This window comes from Pholis gunnellus (genome assembly GCF_910591455.1).
Source record: "Pholis gunnellus genome assembly, chromosome: 16".
NCBI lineage: Eukaryota > Metazoa > Chordata > Actinopteri > Perciformes > Pholidae > Pholis > Pholis gunnellus.
The window spans coordinates 11452028-11472061 of record NC_136543.1 but is presented as its reverse complement, the minus strand read 5'-3'; the positions used below and the strand labels follow the sequence as shown (position 1 = coordinate 11472061).

At 42.9% G+C, this 20034-nt stretch overlaps 2 protein-coding genes across 2 annotated transcripts; one reads left to right on the top strand and one right to left on the bottom strand.

Annotated features, from left to right (window-relative positions):
• Positions 1-3211: 3211 nt before the first annotated feature.
• On the bottom strand, positions 3212-8743 carry crtap (cartilage associated protein). The gene is made up of 7 exons (XM_079175605.1): positions 8173-8743; positions 7280-7429; positions 5617-5788; positions 5291-5419; positions 5063-5208; positions 4080-4163; positions 3212-3576 (listed from the first exon to the last, which is right to left on the bottom strand). Exons 1-7 carry the CDS (start codon positions 8632-8634, stop codon positions 3499-3501), a joined length of 1221 nt encoding a protein of 406 aa, XP_079031731.1. The 5' UTR covers positions 8635-8743; the 3' UTR covers positions 3212-3498.
• A 1037-nt stretch (positions 8744-9780) lies between these two features.
• On the top strand, positions 9781-18947 carry fkbp9 (FKBP prolyl isomerase 9; the record flags this gene model as incomplete). Its single annotated transcript, XM_079175501.1, has 10 exons — positions 9781-9983; positions 10933-11078; positions 12639-12828; positions 12962-13107; positions 13740-13929; positions 14909-15054; positions 15849-16038; positions 16823-16968; positions 17185-17348; positions 17459-18947. The coding sequence occupies 10 exons, from the start codon at positions 9781-9783 to the stop codon at positions 17636-17638; spliced, it is 1701 nt and encodes a 566-aa protein (XP_079031627.1). The 3' UTR covers positions 17639-18947.
• Positions 18948-20034: the final 1087 nt, after the last annotated feature.

The following is a 20034-nucleotide window of genomic DNA, read 5'->3' as shown; positions in this document are numbered from 1 at the left end:
AAGGATGATGATGATGATGATGATGGTTAGACTAGATGAGCGGCATGGGGGGGGGGGGGGAAAGATGTGAGAAAGAAGGTTCCTCTGTTGGTTTTGGCAGTTGGCATCAGTCGGCCAGATTCAGCCCCTGTGTGTGTGTGTGTGTGTGTGTGTGCGTGTGTGCGTGCGTGTGTGTGTGTGTGTGTGTCTCAGGTCCGTGCAATCCGCCGGTCAGCGGTATGTCGTGTTTGCTGACGGGATTCGGACCAACCAGAGATCAAACATTGTGGTGCTGCCATGGCAACAGAGAGAAACAAAAATTAAAAATGTCATGCTCGGGTAGGCAGTTTATTTTTTGGCATCATTGGGCATAAAATCCATAATATCCTTTCAGGATATTGTTATTCAAGTGGTCTGAGAGAAAACTAGACTTCTGCACCTCTTCTTGTCTGTTTTCGGGCTTTAGAAAATCAAGCATGTGACTGGAGACTTTGGCCAATCACGGGTCATTTTGGAGAGAGGGCGTTCCTATTGGCTGTATTAGCAACGTTTTCTCTCCATCTCTGAAACGCCGATATTGTAGTCTCAAAGGGCTTTACAGGCCCACAAGTTTGCAAAGTAAAACAGGACCGTAATTGTCACAGAATTGCCGCTATGTGACGGCATCAGGGTACTATATGAAACGTGCATCTGGTGGGAGGAGCCTAGGACAGAGAGGGGAAAGGTGCAGGAGGAGGGCTGTTCAAAGTCTGGCGATTTCTTTTGCCTTTCCAGGGCAGTTTTGCCCCCCAAAAAAATATTGCCTACCGCATCTTTAAAGGATTAGTAATAGTTTAACATATGCTGACGGCTTAGGGTGTTCAGTGAAAAATGTAGTTAGATTTTTGAGTATTATGTGGAGTTGAAGCCTATAACTTTGGGTTAAAATCAGGGCTGGACCACATGCCCTAAAATTTAAATCATGATCTTGTTACATTTAGCTACATAATGCTAAATGTAATGCTAAATATTTTTAGTACATCAATGGATTATACTTCCTTATTTGTGTTCTTTTATGTTTGTCCTGATGAAATACAACATGAGAAGTTTAAGAGTGTTATCTGAACTGGACCGGGGAGGATTTGTTAATTTAACGCTATTCTGTACTTAGGAATTCCGACAATTTGCAATATGTGTACATTTAGTTTTAGGTATAACTTTGTAGATTTAGTTTATTGTACAGTCCTTGTTCTAAAAAATAAGGATTTTACAGTGTACTGTAGCTCTGCATGATTTGGTGATATTTGTTTGTGTACTGTGCCAAATACTTGAGAACAAAGGTCAAATGTTAAAATAGAAAACCTGATAAAAAAAAGGAGCAATTGTAAATAAATTCAAATAGCCATAAGATAGTTTAAACTTACATATTAGAGTTTTTAATTCTGGTGATGTAAAAAAGACTACAAAAAGAATTACAAAGTATGGCAATAACTTAAATAGAAAGCGCTTCACTTCTAATTAATGTCAAAAGTGGGTGATGGAGCTTTATGATGTGATGATCATTTAATCTTTCCTCACATCCAGTGTTCTCAGCTGATTTCTAAAAATATATATTTTTGATGGTGTTATTTAGTAACATATTTAGTTATGAAATACATTTTTGTTGGATTTGGACGGGTTAAGGGAAACAAATTATTTCAGCAATCTCTTTGATTTCAGTATTGTGGTGTCTGAAAATGAATTGACACTAACGTGTTGATGTGGCATGTTTCTGTAAATATGAATCTTTAACTGTAATAATAATTTGCTGGTCATAGTGAAGCATATACTGGTGTGTGGGGAAATACGTTTGACTTGTGTTTCTTCACCAAGACAGTCGAGCACAGTTGACATTACCTCTTCATGTCCTTCACAGCTCATCTCTACTTCGGTCAAAATGCCCTTTACTTCACCAAATAAAGCTGTTTGAACACAAGTGCTGTACTCAATGAATTGTAGATTATCGAGGAATGTCTGGTCACACACCAGGTTTGCCACATGAACCATGAACACTGATCGTAATCATCCAGACTTATATATAATACGGAGACTATATTTGGGTTTGGGACCACCTGAGTTATGTGCAAATCAGAAGGAATCACAAAGAAAGCAAAGGACTCTTTTCGACATCGTTGACTCTCATTCACATGATGCTAATATTTCTTCTTCATCTCAAACAGCGTGATGTGTGTGATGGAAGAAATGTGTACTGTATTTGTGTCACAATAAACTCCTAAACATGTGGTATTAACTCTTAATATCTACTTTTATTGTTTTAATGCTGTGGTCTCTCTAATTGAATGGTCCATTGTTTACCATTCACTGTATACGTTTGTGAAAGTGATCGACTTTTAATATTACGGTGTGACTTTGACCTGCGGCCTTGACTCCCGACAATCAGCCTTTTATGTTAACCGTTACCTAAGCCCCTTCTAACAGCCGTTACCCCCCCCCCCCATTTCTTTGTGATGATTCCCAAAAATGTTTAAAAAGAATGAAGATGAATGTTTAAAGAAAAAGAGGGCAGATGAAAGGAAAGAATTGGGAAGGAGAAGAAGCGGGATTAAAAGAGACGAGTAAATACAGACAGGAGAGAAATGAGAACGCAGAGTCAGAGAGAAGCTAACAGTAACACAGCGAGAATGTTCCCCTGTGGGGTTTTTTACATCATCGTGTGACAAACTGCACAGAGACTCAATGTTCAAACATTATTAAACAACTCGGTGTTTTCTCTGGATGTCTCTCTGCTCAGCACAGCCCGGGTCTCGTCTGAAGGACCCTCGCAAACATCCTGCTGTATTAGGGCTCCAGTCAAATATCAATGGACTGAAACAGAGTATTATTCGATTGATCAATTAATTCATCATTTAAGTCATTTTTCAAGCACAAATATTAAATCATTCCCTGGTTCCAGCTTCTCAGTTGTGATGATTTGCTGCTTTTGTTTCGTGCGATAGTAAGTTGATCATTTTATGGTTGGACAGGAAAAAACCTGAAGACATGAATTTAGGTTTTAGGATATTGTGACGAGCATATTTAGCTATTTACCAAACAATTAAGCATATTAGTGACTTACTGGCAGATATAGTTGCAGTCCTAAACTAAATAGGTGTTACTCACAACCGATCACATCCCCAACTGTGGTATTACGACAACAGCGTTTACTTGAAAGACATGTTTGTCGACTTTTATTATCATTTCATTGTAACCGACAACATACATGATTCACAGTGGAGGAACGGACCCATAAAACAGCAAGTAAAAATATTTCTATCTTTTATTAACATCATTGTCACTGTGCGATGTGTTCATACCACTGAACTGGATGTTTAGTGCACAAAATAGGAAGTTAAAAAAACGTTCAGGATGTGGTTCTGCAGGTAAAAACACAGTGACTAATCAGAGCCTCTTGCTAAACCCAATAAATACAAACTGTGTGTGTGTGTGTGTGGGGGTTGGGGGGGGGGGGGAGGTTGTTGGAGTGGTTTTGTTGTGTGTGTTTCATTGTTTCGGCGGCATTTCCAATTTGGGAAATTCATCCCCATCCAGGAACTCATCTATAAACTCCACCACCTCCCCCTGCGGACACACACACGTAAAAGAAAAAAATTAGAGACAACTCAGGAGGGTCTGTTTGAAGTGCATAAGCATTAAATGTCTGACTCACAGTTCTATCTGTGATTTCTCACCTGGCATTACTAAAGAGATGACAGCCAAGAACTGACAGGTGTTCGCCACATACAGCATGTAGTCCTGGTTTATACCGGGTGTGCTTGTGCTGCAGTGTAAGAATTTTAAAGAAATGCCAGTGTCTTGCTGCCACCTGATGGCCGTCTGCCGCATAGCAGCTTGATAAACACTGAGCCTACATTGTACTGCAGGGTGTCATGTGATCAGACTGAAGAATCCAGGGTTTTTCCATAAGTGACACAAGGACAGAGCCTGATCCAAACACCGACTGATAACAAGGGAATCATGCAGGTCTAGTTTAAGGGTAAATTGTTCAATTAAAAGATATCTCCCTGTCTAAAAGCATCCTGCGATGCACTAAGACACCAAAAATCTGTGTTACAAGCACTCACCTCGTCGTCGTTCACCAGGCGCTGTCTGGAGAACTCCAACATCTGTAGCTGCATTGTGGTCTGATTGTAGTACCGCAGTGCCTCCTGTAGCGCATACACACACACACACACACACACACACACACACACACACACGCACACACACACACACACACACAGGAGCACAGCGGGTAAAATGTGTGTCAGAGTGAACCAAAGACACAAAACAGAGAAAGAAGGCAGCGTGCACGTGCTGAATCAGTTTGACATGTAGTTAGTCCAGAGAACCTTAAATGAAATATGATGTTTTGCTTTACTACTGAGTTACATTCGTAGATTGATATCACTATAATATATGTCGATTAAATATAAAGCAGGCGGTTAGCTTAGCTTAGCACAAAGACTGGACACAAACAAACAGCCCCCTTGGTTCTGTCACAAAGTCTCTGCACATGGCAAAGAAATGTGCACACACAACCTCAGGTAACACCACAACATAAACAAACAGAATACAAAGTTTTAATTAGTGTGCTTTAGAGGCAAATTTTGTCACCCTCAGACAGAGCCGGGTCAGCTGTTTCTCTCTTGTTTCAAGTACTTTAGTTAAGCTAACAGGCTGCTGGCGTGTGGTGGCTTTACATTTACTGTACACAGACATGAGAGGGGTGTCAATCTTCTCACCTAACCGACTAAAAGACTCCTATGGTTACCTTTTGAACCTATTTGAACTAAAAGCAGTACATTTATTTGCTTTCCTGCCATGAGTTACTGTAGATGGGAAGACTGATACCACTCAAAAGTCTGACCGTGCTAAGCCAGTTAGCTTAGCTTAGCATAAAGACTGGAAACAACGGGAAACCGCTAGCATGGCTCTGTCCAAAGGCAACTAAATATGCCTACCAGCAACCCACAAAGCGCACCAATTACAATGTTGTATCTTGTTTGTATATTCATATCGAATAGGAACTGGGTGCCTAAGATTTGTAGTCATTAATATGTCTCACTGATCTGGGGAGGAAGTCCTCCTCCGTCAGCTCCCACCGGCTTTTGTGGAACTCGTAATAGGCCAAGTTATTCTTCATAACTTCATCGCTGGGGTCAAAGAGCACGTAGCTGGCTGCACACGGTACGGCGTTCTTCAGGTCATTCACTGAAAACACGATTACAGAACTAAATCCAGGGAATTCAGTCATAATAACACAGTAGACGTTTGGAAACAACACGCTACTCACATTTGTAATAGGCAAACTGCAGGTAGTGGTACATGGTGGCCACAAAATTATCAACCACGAAACCTCCTACGACAGGTGTCAGGTCACTTTCACAACTCACTTTCCTGTCAAGGACCTCTATGTAGTGATCTGAGGAGGAAAGGTTCAAAATAATATATGATTCAACTTAGGCATTACAAGAAAGTGTTGAAAAAAAGGGTTCATTAAATGACAAAAAGAAGACAGGTGCAAAAGGTTTGGATTTTTAACAAAAGAGAAGAGCAGGTATAGATGGACAGGGCAGGAGGAACAGAGTGAGAACACAACATGAACACACATGAACTGACCGGCTATGGAGGGGTAGAAGTCCTTGAAGTCTTTGACGTCCCTGGGCCCCTCGGACGCAGCCAGACACTCGTCGTAGACCTTGAAGAAATCCCGCAGAGACAGCTCCATGTCTGACACCGAAGTACGGAAGTTTTCTCCATTGTACGCCCGCACTGCGCGCACAAACAGGGTCTGCAATAACACATACACACACACACACACACACACACACAAAGGTGATATTGTTTAATCTGGACATGATTGCATTACTGAAGCATTCCACAAGGTTACAAGTCTCTTTCTTATTCAAATCAATGGTATTGATCTGTGTTGTTATTGTGACCTATAACAGGAGCAATTGCTGCAATGCTTAAACATGAATATGAGAAGAAAAAAAACAACAAACGAATTACATGGCACTTTTATTACCTGGTGTCTTATCTCCAGATACGCATTTTTTAAAGACTCATCCTATGAACTTTATGCCTCTACGAGCTCATTTTCACCAATAGTAGATCCAGCATTTTGAGTCAGTATCGGACCGATAACAGTATCGGTGCATCTCTAAATTGTACTTAATGAAGTGTTTGTGTTGTGAAACGTGTTGTAACAACGTTGTAGCTGCCATTGCCATTTATATTTGTTGGTTTGTGCCTGATAGAAGTCTTTGCGGGGATGTTGTCGGCTACAAGACTACTCCTCCCATCTCTTTTAAAAGGGTTACCACGGATCCTAGAAATGTCTTAAATTAGATTTCTTTAGGCTTTACGGTTGTAGCATTTCTTCTTTGATAATGGCGCTGTGGTATTCGAAGTAGGTCCTCTATAGATGCTTGTGAATCTCAGAGACGCGCCACACAATCACCATTTTGCTGTGGATGTCCACGTTGTCCCGAAAAGATGCACTGGGACGCAAAAAGATGGAAGTTGGGAATAGACTCTTAAAAGCACTCTTGTGATTTTTAAAGCATGCATGCAAGTGACAGAAGTAAAAACTAACGTCAGGCTATAAATGAACTCCACCACGGTCGCATAACTTCACGTCACCACCGCGGAGCTAAAGGTGGACTAGTCGGCGTAATGATGTCTTACAGTCACATAGAGCCACTTGTTTAGCACACTTAAAAGCTTCAAAAGTCCCTAGAGGGGAAGTTACTGACTGTATTTTGCATCGTAGAACAACATGTTGAATCTCTTAAGCTTGTGTTGAGAACAGACCTTTTTTCAGGCAGAAAGGTTTCACACTTGTGGCAACTTACGGCCGTAATATCTCTCGTGTCAAGACCTGCATCAGATAGTTTCTGGATCGCGGTGCTGCGGTTGCAGTGGTTAGCGTATTTCTGCTGCGTTCCTATTCTTTCTTGCGTATTGTGGGCGACATTGCAGAACCTCCTCTTAACGCATTCCTGCTGGGGCCACTACAGCCCTGTCGAGGACCACTGAAGGTCCCCAGACCCTATTTTGTGAAGCACTGATGTCTATGAATGACTCTCCCCATGATGTGGCCAGCTTGGCCATGTTCACCACAGGCTGCTACTCCATCAGCACACCCACACAGCCAATAATAGAATGTGTTGTGTATATTTATATGGATTAACAAAGCCGTGGGTATGGGTGTGACTCTTGCATGCACGCAGCCTTTCCATGTTTACTCCTCGTTCTGATTCTGTGTGTTTATGTGCACCTCATAGGATTTGGTCTCCAGGTCTTTGAGGTGTTCGTCGGCTCCAGGCAGACTCTTGTAGTAAGCCATGTTCCTCTGCATCATCTCATCGTTTGGGTGTTTCAGCAGGAAGGTGTGTGCAGCAGACACCGCCTTGGCCAGGTTGTCGGACTGGGAGAAATAACACACAGATACACAACAGCTATTAGTTGAGGAAATAAAATAAATGCAACGCAAACACTACACTGTGGTTCAACGTGGAGTGGTTGCAGGGACTCGATAGCTCATAAATCGCCAATAAATAATTCCAGAATAACGGAATGGAGGACAATATTTTCGATCACCTTAAATGAATGTTGGTTTTGTCAATTATCAGGTCAAGTCAAAACAATTGAGGTATTCAGTGGTTCCTCTTAATTTGTCACACCTCTGTTTCCATGGCAACATAAGCCTAAATTTAGGCCAAGTGGTTTTTCCAATATTTGACTCTAAATAAACTGTGATTCATAACTTGGTCCTAAATCGAAAATAGTTCCCTTGTAGAGCGGATGACAAGATAAATGTTTTGTTTTTTTGTTTCTTTATAACTGTGTTTTTTTACTTCTTAATAGGAAGGACTAGAAAACTCAAGCACTCTCAGGTAAAAAGTCCAGGACCTCCCCGCGTGCGGAACAGAACTTAACGCTAACAGACCTGTGCATCCGTGGCACGTAGGTGACGTCAGAAAGCAAAGACGCGAGAAAACACCGTCAGTGACGTTGAGAAAGAAAGTGCGGCTGCATTGAAAACCATCACCTTATACTGAGTATCATAACAAGGTAAACAAACACGTAAAACCGCACAGGTCCAATGTGTGGAACCCCTCGACCCTCCTCATGACCCCACATATTAAACGCATATGTAACGTTACTTACTTTGAAGTACGCGTACTGCAGGTATTTGTACGGCTCTCTCTCCTCAAATTCAACGATGGTGTCCCGGCTGGGCATGGCCTGCCTGAACGCGGGCAGCCCCTGTTTGCAGCGCTTCAGGCACTGCGCCCTCTTCATAACGTTACCGAACGCCCGCAGCTCTGGAAACTCCGCAAACTTCTGCTCGTCTTCCAGCCTCACGGAGCTGCAGTTGAGGTTGCAGAAGGCCTCGCTGTCCCGCAGCAGCCGGTACAGCCGCAGAGACACCTCTATGTACTCCACCGTCTCCTTCCACTTCTCTCCGGTGTACTGGTCCAGTGCGTACTTGTAAGCGGACTCCAGGGGCATCAGCTCGTGCCTGGGGAAACTCCTGAAGCTGTATTTCTCATACTGGGAGTTCACCTCAGAGATGAAAAATGCGAGTACAAGCGCCGAGAAGAGTTGGGAAGAAGCGGACGGTGCCATTTTTAAGTGTGGTTAATGGTGGACTGGGGGTGATCCCGGAGTGGGAACGTGGGTCTCTAGGACCGCCTCAAGTTCCACGACGTATCCGGACAAAGCCTCCCCACCCCCGGGCGCAAAAGGCTTGAACGGCCGCTCCAGCGGGTGGGGGCTGCTGGAGCTGCTCCTCCCACTAACTCACACGAGTAAATCACTGCGCTTGTTCTGTCCTTTTACAGGACAAGTAAGGACCTGACAGAGAAAAGAGCTTTTATACTTTAACTTCATAAGTGAGGGAGAAAATCCTGTACTTTATAGATAAGGGACAAGGTCATTTAGCCATTTCTTTAAACTTCAGGACTGACCAAGAACATATTATTCAATAAAACTCTGCTCCTTAAACCTCTTTAAACTCCGTCACTAATTAAACCCCTGCAATGGTGAGCGTGATGTGTCCCTCCCACTGCCACGTACAGACATTCCTGTCTGGTCTTCCTCCCTCAACAGGCCTGCACCCCACCAACACAACAGTCAGGATCCATGCAGAGCATCATCTAAGGACAAACGTTATGTGTTCTGCTAATTTGACTGCAATTCAGACCTGCGTATTCATCTTTGGATGTGTGCGTATCATTGTGATTTAAATGGACACAGAAGGGGGGGGGGGGGGGGGGTGTTTGCAGATGTGTGGAGACCCCTACGTTACCACGTTGACACATATCAGAAGCTGCACTGCGCAGGAGCAATACGTGGTGCCCAAAACTATCCCATTCAACCCCAGAGGACGTCCGTGCAGCTAGAAAGACGCAGGACGTGACAGGAAATATAAAGTTCAATTTCAAAATAAGAGCACGTTTGGCTGTCAAAGCTTTGCCCGCATTTGTTTGTGTCTCACAAAGGGCATCTGTTTATATAGTTTGTAGCCATTTGTACTTGTGCTTCATGAACAATTCGCGATATTAAGGTATCCACTCGACGTTGCGTCTTTAAAGTTCAACCGGAAGTGATACCGTTTTGTCTAGCTTGACACGTGATCATTCCTACTCTGGGACCGGGGGCAGGACTTCTATCCAAGTCCAGAGTAGAGGAAACCACCGTGGATCAGGGAGGCAGCACACAGGCCGTAGTCACAGTTATCTCCATCGTCTGAGAGTTTTGTCGGCAGTGAAAATGACCCAGTGCGTGCAGGGGATGCTGTATTTGTCGGTTCTGGTGGCGTTCGCCGCCTGCAACGCTCCTCCGGTACCGTTAGACGACATCTTCATTGAGAAAACTTTCGTGCCAGAGCAGTGTGTGCGCGCAGTAAAAGTAGGGGATTATGTCAGGTACCACTACAATGGCATGTTTCCGGACGGCAAGAAGTTCGACTCAAGGTGAGTATCGCGCGAGGCAGGAATTTATTCCCACTTTTAGTCTCTCTGTGCAGAGCAGACCCGGGTGCACGGTGGGAATTAGCGTGCGCGCTGCGTAAAAGTGCGCGTCGAGTGGTTCGCCCTCGTTAGCCACGCAGGCAGCCAGGCTGACTGAACTCTGAATCCATGCATGCTTAATCCAAGGGCCCCAAAACCTTTTAATATCCACAGGGATTACACTAAAGGCCCCTGTTTGATCAGATGGAGAGTTTTGCTGCTATATATATAGATATATGATCCTGCTTCATCACACTGGATTCATTGAAACCTGAGGAGCAAGTCCTTACACCTAATGCTCTGCCTGCTTCCAGGACCTCTGAAAGTGCCTGCACGCCACTTTGGGAACCTCCTATATTATCAACTGTAGTAACAGTGTAACATGCAAAGCAGTCTGCTTTCAACGCAGGTCCCCTTGACCCCTGAGGGCCCCAAAAGCCTCAGATCCACTTGTTTTTTCATTAATTTGCACATTTGAAGTACTAAAGTATGCAGCCTCTCCAGTATTAGCTAACGTTGTGGCCTTGTCTTGTAGAGGGGCCCTGTGCTCACATATACTCCTAAGTAAAGTACATTTTACACATTTAAATCGGGCCATGTGTGTTTTATCTCTGTACATCAAAGCTTGTAAAGATGGTAACATTTTCATCTCACATCCAAAATAACTTAAGTCCAGGCACAAAATGACAGTATGTATAAATAGAAGTATAATACGAGACACTTTAATACTCACTTTTGAGTCTCTTTGGATGAATCTGAACTCTTCTGACTTCTTTTCTGAATGAGTTGTCAAAGCAAGATGGAAGATTTAATTGTCCCTCCCAAATTGTTTTCCCACAACAAATTAGTTTAGAAGTTTTGAGGCACCGAATGAATGTATATAAAATAACGTGCTTATGTGTATGTGTTCCAGTTACGACCGTGGCAGCACCTACAACGTGTTTGTTGGCCAGAAGAAGCTGATCGCAGGGATGGACAAAGCTCTGGTGGGGATGTGTGTCAACGAGAGAAGCCTGGTCAAGATCCCACCTCACCTCGCATATGGCAAACAGGGATACGGTGTGTGTTTTAAACTTCCTGTCATATTAGCACATCCCTGTCCTGGCTGATTGTTCTGAATCAGGCAGGACAGAATATAACATGTTATTATAAATACACAGATGAGTGAGCACACTGCTGGCACTGCTCACGGTAACAATGAGAGAATTTGGTGGGACATTGGCAGGAGCATAAGGGACAAAAAATTACAGTCTTTGCAGAAAGTACCGTATTGTGATGTACTAGAGTCAGTCGAAGCAGAGAGGAAGTGGGCTGCTCCCAAGCGTCCATGTTTAATGATGTCAGAGGGACGTCACAAACCAGGAAGCAGATCAGAGGAAGATGCTCTGGATCAAGATTTTCAGCTGTTAGTAACTACACTGCAGATGCCAGAGCATTAGCAGATGGAAGATAAACTTTCCAAATCTAGATCTGTATATGTACATGAATGGATCCGGGCCAGTGAGCACCAGAGAGTGTTTGTGTCACAAAATGTTGATATTTTTGCATGTGATCGTAGTGATGAGAGTAAAACATGTAGAGACCGTTGCGTCACTTAGTGTGTGTGTGTGCATGGAATAGTTAGATCATGGGATAGAGATTAGAGCGGGGGGGGGGGGGGGGGGGGCGGCATGTGTGGACAGGTAAAAACAAGTCTGTATCAGAGAGAAGGTTAGAGAGAGAGGAGAAGATAGAGAGGTGAGAATTTGGAGGAGGTGGACAGAGATTTAAACTGGAAAAAAAGGCCTGCCAGCTTAGTAGTAGTAAAGATTGAAAGACTGCCGCCCCACACATTCCTTGCACGCCTCCTCCACCTCCCCCCACTCCCACCCACTAAGCGTCACCTTCTTCACCATGTCTTATGTCTCCTGTATGCTTGTTGAGCTATTAAAGGCCCAAAAGACAGGGAGTCGTGCTCATGTTTGACATGTTGGTGAGTGGACAGACTGATCAGTCGTTGCTGTTCAGGACAAGGCTGCAGCACTGAGGAAACCACAGACATGTCCCATTTCTGGAAATCTAGGGGCTTTAATGACATTAAGGGGAGTTACTTTGTATTACTACCCACTTATTACTAGGGTCACAGATTACTTTTTTGACTAATAAATTCTGTAAAACCATAAAACATCAGAAAACAGTGAAAATAGCATATCACAATTTTTTTAACCCAAGCTGAAGTCGTCAAGTCTGGTTTTGTCCAACCAACAGTCCGAAACCCAAAGGTATTCAGTTAACTGTGTACGACAAGGAAAAGCAGCAATTCAGCACATTTGATTCGATAAAACCATCAAACTTCATTGATCAACACAAACAAATCCTGATTAGAAAAAAACGTTGATGTAAATGTGTATTTGTAATGCAGCAGTCTAATAAACGACTTCCCAGCCACGTCAACTCCGAAGCAGTACTCTCGTTTATCACTGCCAGGTTCACGGAGAGAGGAAGGCACTAATAAGGATTTATCTTGACACAGACCTCAGGTCATTGTGCCAAGATCGAGTGTGAGAGTGATCAATACACCAGAGTCAGACCAGAAAGTACCGTCTACTGACTCGCTCTTTTCTCTTCTTCTCTCCTCAGGTGACATCATCCCTGCAGATTCTATCCTCCATTTTGACGTCCTGCTGCTCGACGTGTGGAACCCGGAGGACGGCGTCCAGATCAAAACGTACCACACGCCCTCCAACTGCTCCAGAAAGGTGGAGGTGTCCGACTACATCCGCTACCACTACAATGGCACCCTGCTGGACGGCACACTCTTTGATTCCAGGTTTGTTCTGTGTAATAGCCCCTCATTCACACACACACATGCACCCACACACACACACACACACACACACACACACACACACACACATATATATATATATATGTGTAACCTCTCTCCTCACCCTTCGCTGCAGCCACACCCGTATGCGTACCTATGACACGTACGTTGGGATTGGGTGGCTGATTGCCGGTATGGATCAGGGCCTTCTGGGAATGTGTGTTGGAGAGAGACGCATCATCACTATGCCGCCGTCACTTGGATACGGAGAGAATGGAGACGGTGAGTGATAACAATGCCTTCATTATCATTTGTTTCCTTGAGTCTAGACGACAATCCGGTTGAGGGATCTTTGAGAATAACAAGAGATTGATATTTACTGTGGAAAGCAACAGGTGCTGTAGTTGCACATTTGTAGCACAAGGTGGCGGTACATCACACATGTGTGTGAACACATCTCATCTTGTTCTCTCTCAGTCTCCTCAGGGATGGAGAATGCCAAACCCTGATCCATTTCTTTGCAAAACTGCAACTTTTTATTTGCATTTTACTTACAAGAGACAATTTTTCTATTAATTGCTTTTACTAGCAATATTATAAAATGTATTTTCTTAACATTTTCAATTAACCATATAACAATAACAATAAAGAAGCAAAATATAAAATCCAGTATGAGGGATTTATTTAACTGATTTTTGATTCATGCCAGATTATTTTAAAATTAACAATACAAAAATGAACTATATAAATAAAGATTTCTTTACTGTCATGTTGACATCACGTTTTCACTATTTGTACCTACATTCATACTTGACCTTGTTAATAACAGTTTTAATAAATAGCTTTATCTCCACTCACTACTTACATGTTCAAGGCTTCTGTAGTTCCTCAACCCTTTCTTCTTCTCCCTCTAGGAAGCGACATCCCAGGACAAGCGTCTCTGGTGTTTGATGTCATTCTCCTGGACCTCCACAACCCCAGAGATGGGGTCACAGTGACCAATCAGATGATACCTGAGTCCTGCACGAGGAAGTCCGTCGCTGGAGACTTTGTACGCTACCACTACAATGGCAGCCTCCTCGATGGAACATTTTTTGATTCCAGGTGTGTGTCAGTGTTTAGTATTCATCGTAGATTTTATTGTAAGTAGAAATGAATGTCTGTTGTTCCTCAAGTGGTCTCAGTGAGGCAGCATCTCTCTGGGCACTGAAGATGCTTTGAGAAGTGAACTGAAACTTAGAAACCTCTGGTGTCGAACTTCCTGTTTGCATTAGAGACAGCTGCATCCTGTGCTTTGTTTTGCAAGTCTGCTGCTTCTTACAACAGATGATTAGTTCAGGCACTGTATAAGAATATCACTTAAGTGCTAGCCTAGCTGCGTAACCGATACCCCCTCCCAGTGCAAGTGAAGCGCTGGAAGACGGCTTGTTTATTAACCTCTGACCTAGGTAACGAACGCACCCCCCAAAAATCTACACGCGAGACCGTCTTAGCCTGCTTAGGGAGGAATAGACAATTCGCATAAAATACAAATAACACCTCGAGATAGGACTTCCTCTTTCACATGTTCCCTATATGCTAGTTCAGTGTTGATTTATAATGCGCCTCGAAGACTTCTCTGTATAAGAGTCAGCCAGATGCTCAAACCACAAGACGCTTCCGTCACGCTATTTGGGGCCTGGCCCCTCGCTCCTCAGGCAGAGAGGTGTTAGATCGTATCAAAGTTTATCTGCAGTATGCAGCAAAACTACAATTTCACCTTTTTGCACGTATTTGTTGAATCCATCATTTTAATGAATCGATTAATCAAATGGTGTGTCAGTTATTTTAATGGCAAATAGGGAGATCGCATCCTCCAAAACAAACTGCTGGTGGCAACTCAAGCACAGTGGTTTTGAGGATTTTTATAGGACTCCTATAGTCACGTGTTTTAGGTAGTCATGTGTTCTTCAGATGTGTTCTTCGTGACATCTCACTTTATACTATGAGACAAAAACAAACCGTACATATAGTTCCCAGATTGACTGTGATTTCTTTCTCCATGTTGCAGTGGGACAATAATAATGTATTTTCTGTTCCACAGCTACTCTCGTAATCGTACCTATGACACCTATGTGGGTAAAGGCTACGTGATCGCCGGCATGGACGAGGGTCTGATTGGAGTCTGTGTCGGAGAGAGACGCACCGTCACCATCCCCCCACATCTCGGCTACGGAGAAGAGGGCACAGGTGTGTGTGTGTGTGTAATGCAGAAAATAGGCATGCAGATCATAGGTCCCTATTTAGACAAGAGTTGACCCCTCGGGGTCAACCAGATACACCTGTGCCACCAGAGTGCGTTCGGTCACACAGAGTTCATTTGTGAATAGTGTGTGTGTGTGTAATTTTACAACAAAGTGGAAATACATACTAATACGTTGTGTTGGGAATGCTCATTGTGGTGGAAATGAATGTATTTCCTTGAGAGAAATCAAAAGTTTCTGAAGCTTTCTGTCCTTTTAAGTATTTATTACAGGATTAAATGTAGAAAAGAAAAGCCCCCTTAAATGCACGTCTGAGTGACGTATTTTCAGATCAGCAGAACTATGTGTGCCAGCACGTCTGTGGTCTAAAGAATGTTTATACAAGTCCAGTAACCATATGTTTCATATACGGCTCCATTGTATAAGAAGCTGTCTTGGAAAAAGACATATTTATTCCAGCCTCCTTTGCACTGTTGCACTACTTTATTACTGTAGTTGGATGCATAAATACTTTATATATATATATATATGTGTGTATCTGAACATAGTTGTCAAATGTTTATGTTGTTCAGTTTTGCTGTCCTTGTTTTAGCTGCGTGTTGTGGCACCTCAAAGATGAATTCACAAAGAGCGAGTTTGTTCTTTTCTAGTTTAGAGTTGTATTGCAATAAATAAGGGTCACATTTCCAAATGCAGAGAAGCTGATTCTGATGTAGTTCCTTTTGTCTGCAGCTTTAACATTGTATTCTTTAACTTTCTCCATTACCGTGTTTCTCTCAGGCTCTAAGATCCCTGGTTCGGCTGTACTGGTGTTTGACGTTCACATCATCGACTTCCACAACCCGACAGACAACGCTGAGGTCACCGTCACTCACAAGCCAGGAGAGTGTGAGAAGCAAACCAAGAAGGGAGACTTTGTCAAATACCACTACAACGCGTCTCTGATGGACGGCTCGTCCATCGACTCCACGTGAGTAAACGTCTGTGAGACACTTGTGAGTAAACGTCTGTGAGACACTTTGGGGCCTGCTGGAAAGCAAAACTTCTTGGAAAACTGAGAAACTTGGAAAGACGTAGTTCAAGAAAAGATTTGCATCATTTCAGTGTTGAAAGTCCTTCAAATTCAGTGCCCCATATGGCTATTTCCCAAGCTACTGCAGCTGTCATAGGGACCTTTTAAAGAAAACGTTTCTCGCGATTTCGCAAAATTACATTTATTTGTCTGTTTGGTTATTTTCAAGTTTTTCTATTTTTTCCCCCCTTCATGTCCCTTCGGGGCTTGTGATCCAATTTATTGATGTAAACTAGAAGATTACTACCTAGAGTCCTGACGATACATCTAACGGGAACTGATTTGGATAAATAAACAAAATGAAATGAAATAATAGAACAACACAAAAAACAAAACACATCTGGTCCTCTCATCATGTCATGCCCTCCTCCTCTTGTCTGGGTCAGGCTGACATTTTTGGGAGGTCAAATGATATTTGCGATTACTTTTCTGGGAAATGTTCTGTATTTCGTCTCAATGTTTCCTGGCATGACTCTATTGAACACCTCTCACAGTGGCTGCTCTGGGAGCAGTTAGTATTTATGAAACCAGGTATGCTGGGTTCCAAATAACAAACTATATGAGGTCACGTACGCTTTTTCTTCAACAGAAGTAACATGATTTGTGTGCTTGCTTCAGAATAATGACGACAAACACAGATATTTTGTGTGTCTCTGTTTCATTTGAACTCAATTTGTTTCAGATATAATTATGGAAAGACATACAACATCGTCCTGGGAGCCAACCAGGTCGTCCCAGGGATGGAGGACGGACTGATGGCCATGTGTGTGGGAGAGAAAAGGCACCTCGTTATTCCTCCTCACCTGGGCTATGGGGAGAGAGGAGTCGGTAAGTCACACACAACCACACGAGCAGTTAAACGGAGAATACATAAACCCTAACCTCTCTAGTGGAGGTAACAGTTTAATATTTATAATACAGATAGTTAAAGGAAAAGTTTCTCTTGCTGGTGACTTGAACTCACGTCTCCTCTCCTCAAACACATTTGTGAGTCTGAGCTCTACCACTTCACCTCCAGCTCATTCTGTTTGTGTGTTTGCGCAGCTGACGAGGTTCCAGGGAGCGCTGTGCTGGTGTTTGACATCGAGCTGGTAGAGATGGAGGAAGGACTTCCTGAAGGCTACATGTTCATCTGGAACGACGATGTGTCAACCGACCTCTTTACCGAGATGGACAAAGACAAGAACGAGCAGGTGGAGCCCTCTGAGGTATGTGATAACCTGCCATAATATCTGTAACACCGTAGACAGTTTTTCCTGTTGGCTACAGTCCATTAATTCTTAATTGACCCTCTTGCGCCCCTCCTCTGTTTCCACAGTTTACTGACTACATCATGCAGCAGGTGAACGAGGGTAAAGGTCGCCTGGCTCCCGGCTTCGATCCTTATCGCATCATTGACAACATGTTCTCCAACCAGGACCGCGATGGAGACGGAAAGATCACCGAGGCCGAGTTCAGACTTAAAGCAGACGAAGCCGTCGACCATGACGAGCTATGACGGGACTAAGTGAAAAGCTCAGATCAGGGTGAAAGCGGAAGGGTCAGACAGCGGGGTTGTAATACATATGTGGGTGGTAGAGTAGGAAGAGACAGGGTTGTAAGTGTAAAGTACGCCAGTGTGAAGCGAGAGATGTGCTGACAGAGTTTGTTTTTTTATTTTGAAGATTGAGATGATGTTCGAAGGGCTTCTTGCCAAATGAGAAGATGGAGTGAAAATTTAGGAGTGAGATTATTTGGAGTGCTAAATATTGGAAAGTCTCATCTGAGGTCTATGATGACTTTTTTTTACCTCTACTCCCATCAAGTTCGTGTCTTGTTTTATGTGACGTTTCTTATTTTATTTTATTTTGAAGGGTACAAAAGCACTCATGTGTGAAAGAACAAACCAAGGCCTCACTCCACGATTTCTACATTCAACACTCCTTTGTGACTTTTATTGTTGTTAACATTTTGTAATTGTGCGTGAAGCTTTGTTTTCTTTTCACTGGGTATCCGCTCGTCTCTGAAACATCGGACGGTCTTCCAGGAGCAAAGAGTCGGTCGTCACTCACTGTTATATACGGTGATGATGAGGGGAAGTTCCGTTTGTTTCTGAAAGTTACAACTCATTTATTGATTCAAAAATAAGTGAAAATGTTAACATTTTATTTACACGGTTTACAGCTGACACCTTTTACTCTCTTACCTTTAAATGTCAGGATGCCTTCTGTGTTTCTGCTGTTAAAATCATCCAAAATAACACTGAAAGGTCCCAAATCCTAAAACGTTGGGGCTTTGCAGTCTTTCAATCACTTTTCCGTCAACTAGTTGTTCCATTGCTTGTTTTGTCTTCATCCAAATTGTCAACATTTGGATGCTGCAATTTAGGACTAAGACTTTGTGTGTGTGTGTGTGTGTGTGTGTGTGTGTGTGTGTGTGTGTGTGTGTGTGTGTGTGTGTGTATGTGAGAGAGAGAGAGAGAGAGAGAGAGAGAGAGTGTGAGAAAGAAATAGAGAGAGATATGTGTGTGTAATTGTTGCTTTTGTATTACTTTTTCATTCAGGAGAATACCGAGGCTTAATGATGAAAATGTCAACACAAAGTTTAATTTGATTAAATGACCTGACCTAAATATAAGCCTTGACTGGGTCTGTCCTTTTGTCCTACAAGTGTCTCTCTTTGCTTTCGACACTTATTTTGATGACAGCCAGCAGATCGCTTTCTTTTCTATTCGTCGCACAATCCTTCATCAATAACCCAAAGTGTTGTCTGATATGTTTTCAGGCTGGATTCAGCTGCAGACTATAGTTTGATTCACTGTAATTGACTTATGGGCCTCTTTAAGTAAACTATTTTTACTTGTAGTTGTCGTTCTTTCCTCCCTGATTCACTGTATTCAAATAATTGTTGTGCATCACTAATAGCAACCCCGTCACCATTGTTGAAGAAATCATTCAAGTCCAGTTCAGAAGTTGCTGTGGTGCCGGCAAACTGGTGACCTCGCAGACACAGAGCCGATCTGAGCCGGTGAGTTGACAGAGAACAAATGAAAAAGAAGCAATCTATACAGGGAGCCAGAGCAGTGTTCATACTGTATGTAAATACTGAAAAACAAAGTTGAGGGGGGAAGGACACACTGGCATTTGGTCAATTCAAGGGGCCGACACAGTAGGTGGCCTGAAGTTGCACCTTTGGTTAAGACTTCTGGCCACAATGTGTATTCTTCATCACCATTCACTAGGCCACACAATGAATGTGCTGTTTCAGTCGGTTACTGGTTCAATACAAAACCAGCCCTATATAGGTAATCGCTGTTTACCAGATTAGTCTGGCAACCGCTGTAATGGTATACTGCCTGTGTGACGCGTAGCGGTGACTTATATAAAATATATATATTTAACACAAGACAGGTGCAAAGTCAGATACGTGTCAGTACGTTTACATACTGCAGGCGCTGTCTTATGAAAGCCCCAAGGCTTGTTGCGTCAGCCACAAAGCTCTGGGGTCCTTCAAATTTACATTTTTGTTTTTAGTAATTTTCTTTTATTGTTCTGCGAAGCAGCAATATGGTGCTTATTAACACCAACAGGTCATGGCAGTCCGTGTAGAAGGAACTCACAATTTCGCAGACACTCAAACTCTTCCAACATCCCCTGTGGCTCAACAAAGTGTCATCTTAATTTATAACAATGCATCACCATTTGTTGATCATAGTTTGTATTATTAATGTGAATTTGCAAAGTAAAAAGTACAATAATTCCCTATAAAGTAGCATACAATGGAAATACTCAAAGGTACAACCACTTCAAAGTTGTGTTGAATACTTTGTGTTCCATACTGATTGCAGTATCCGAGATGTTTGTGCATCGTGACCACAATGACTAAGGGTAAAGATGGTAATCCACTAACTGTTAA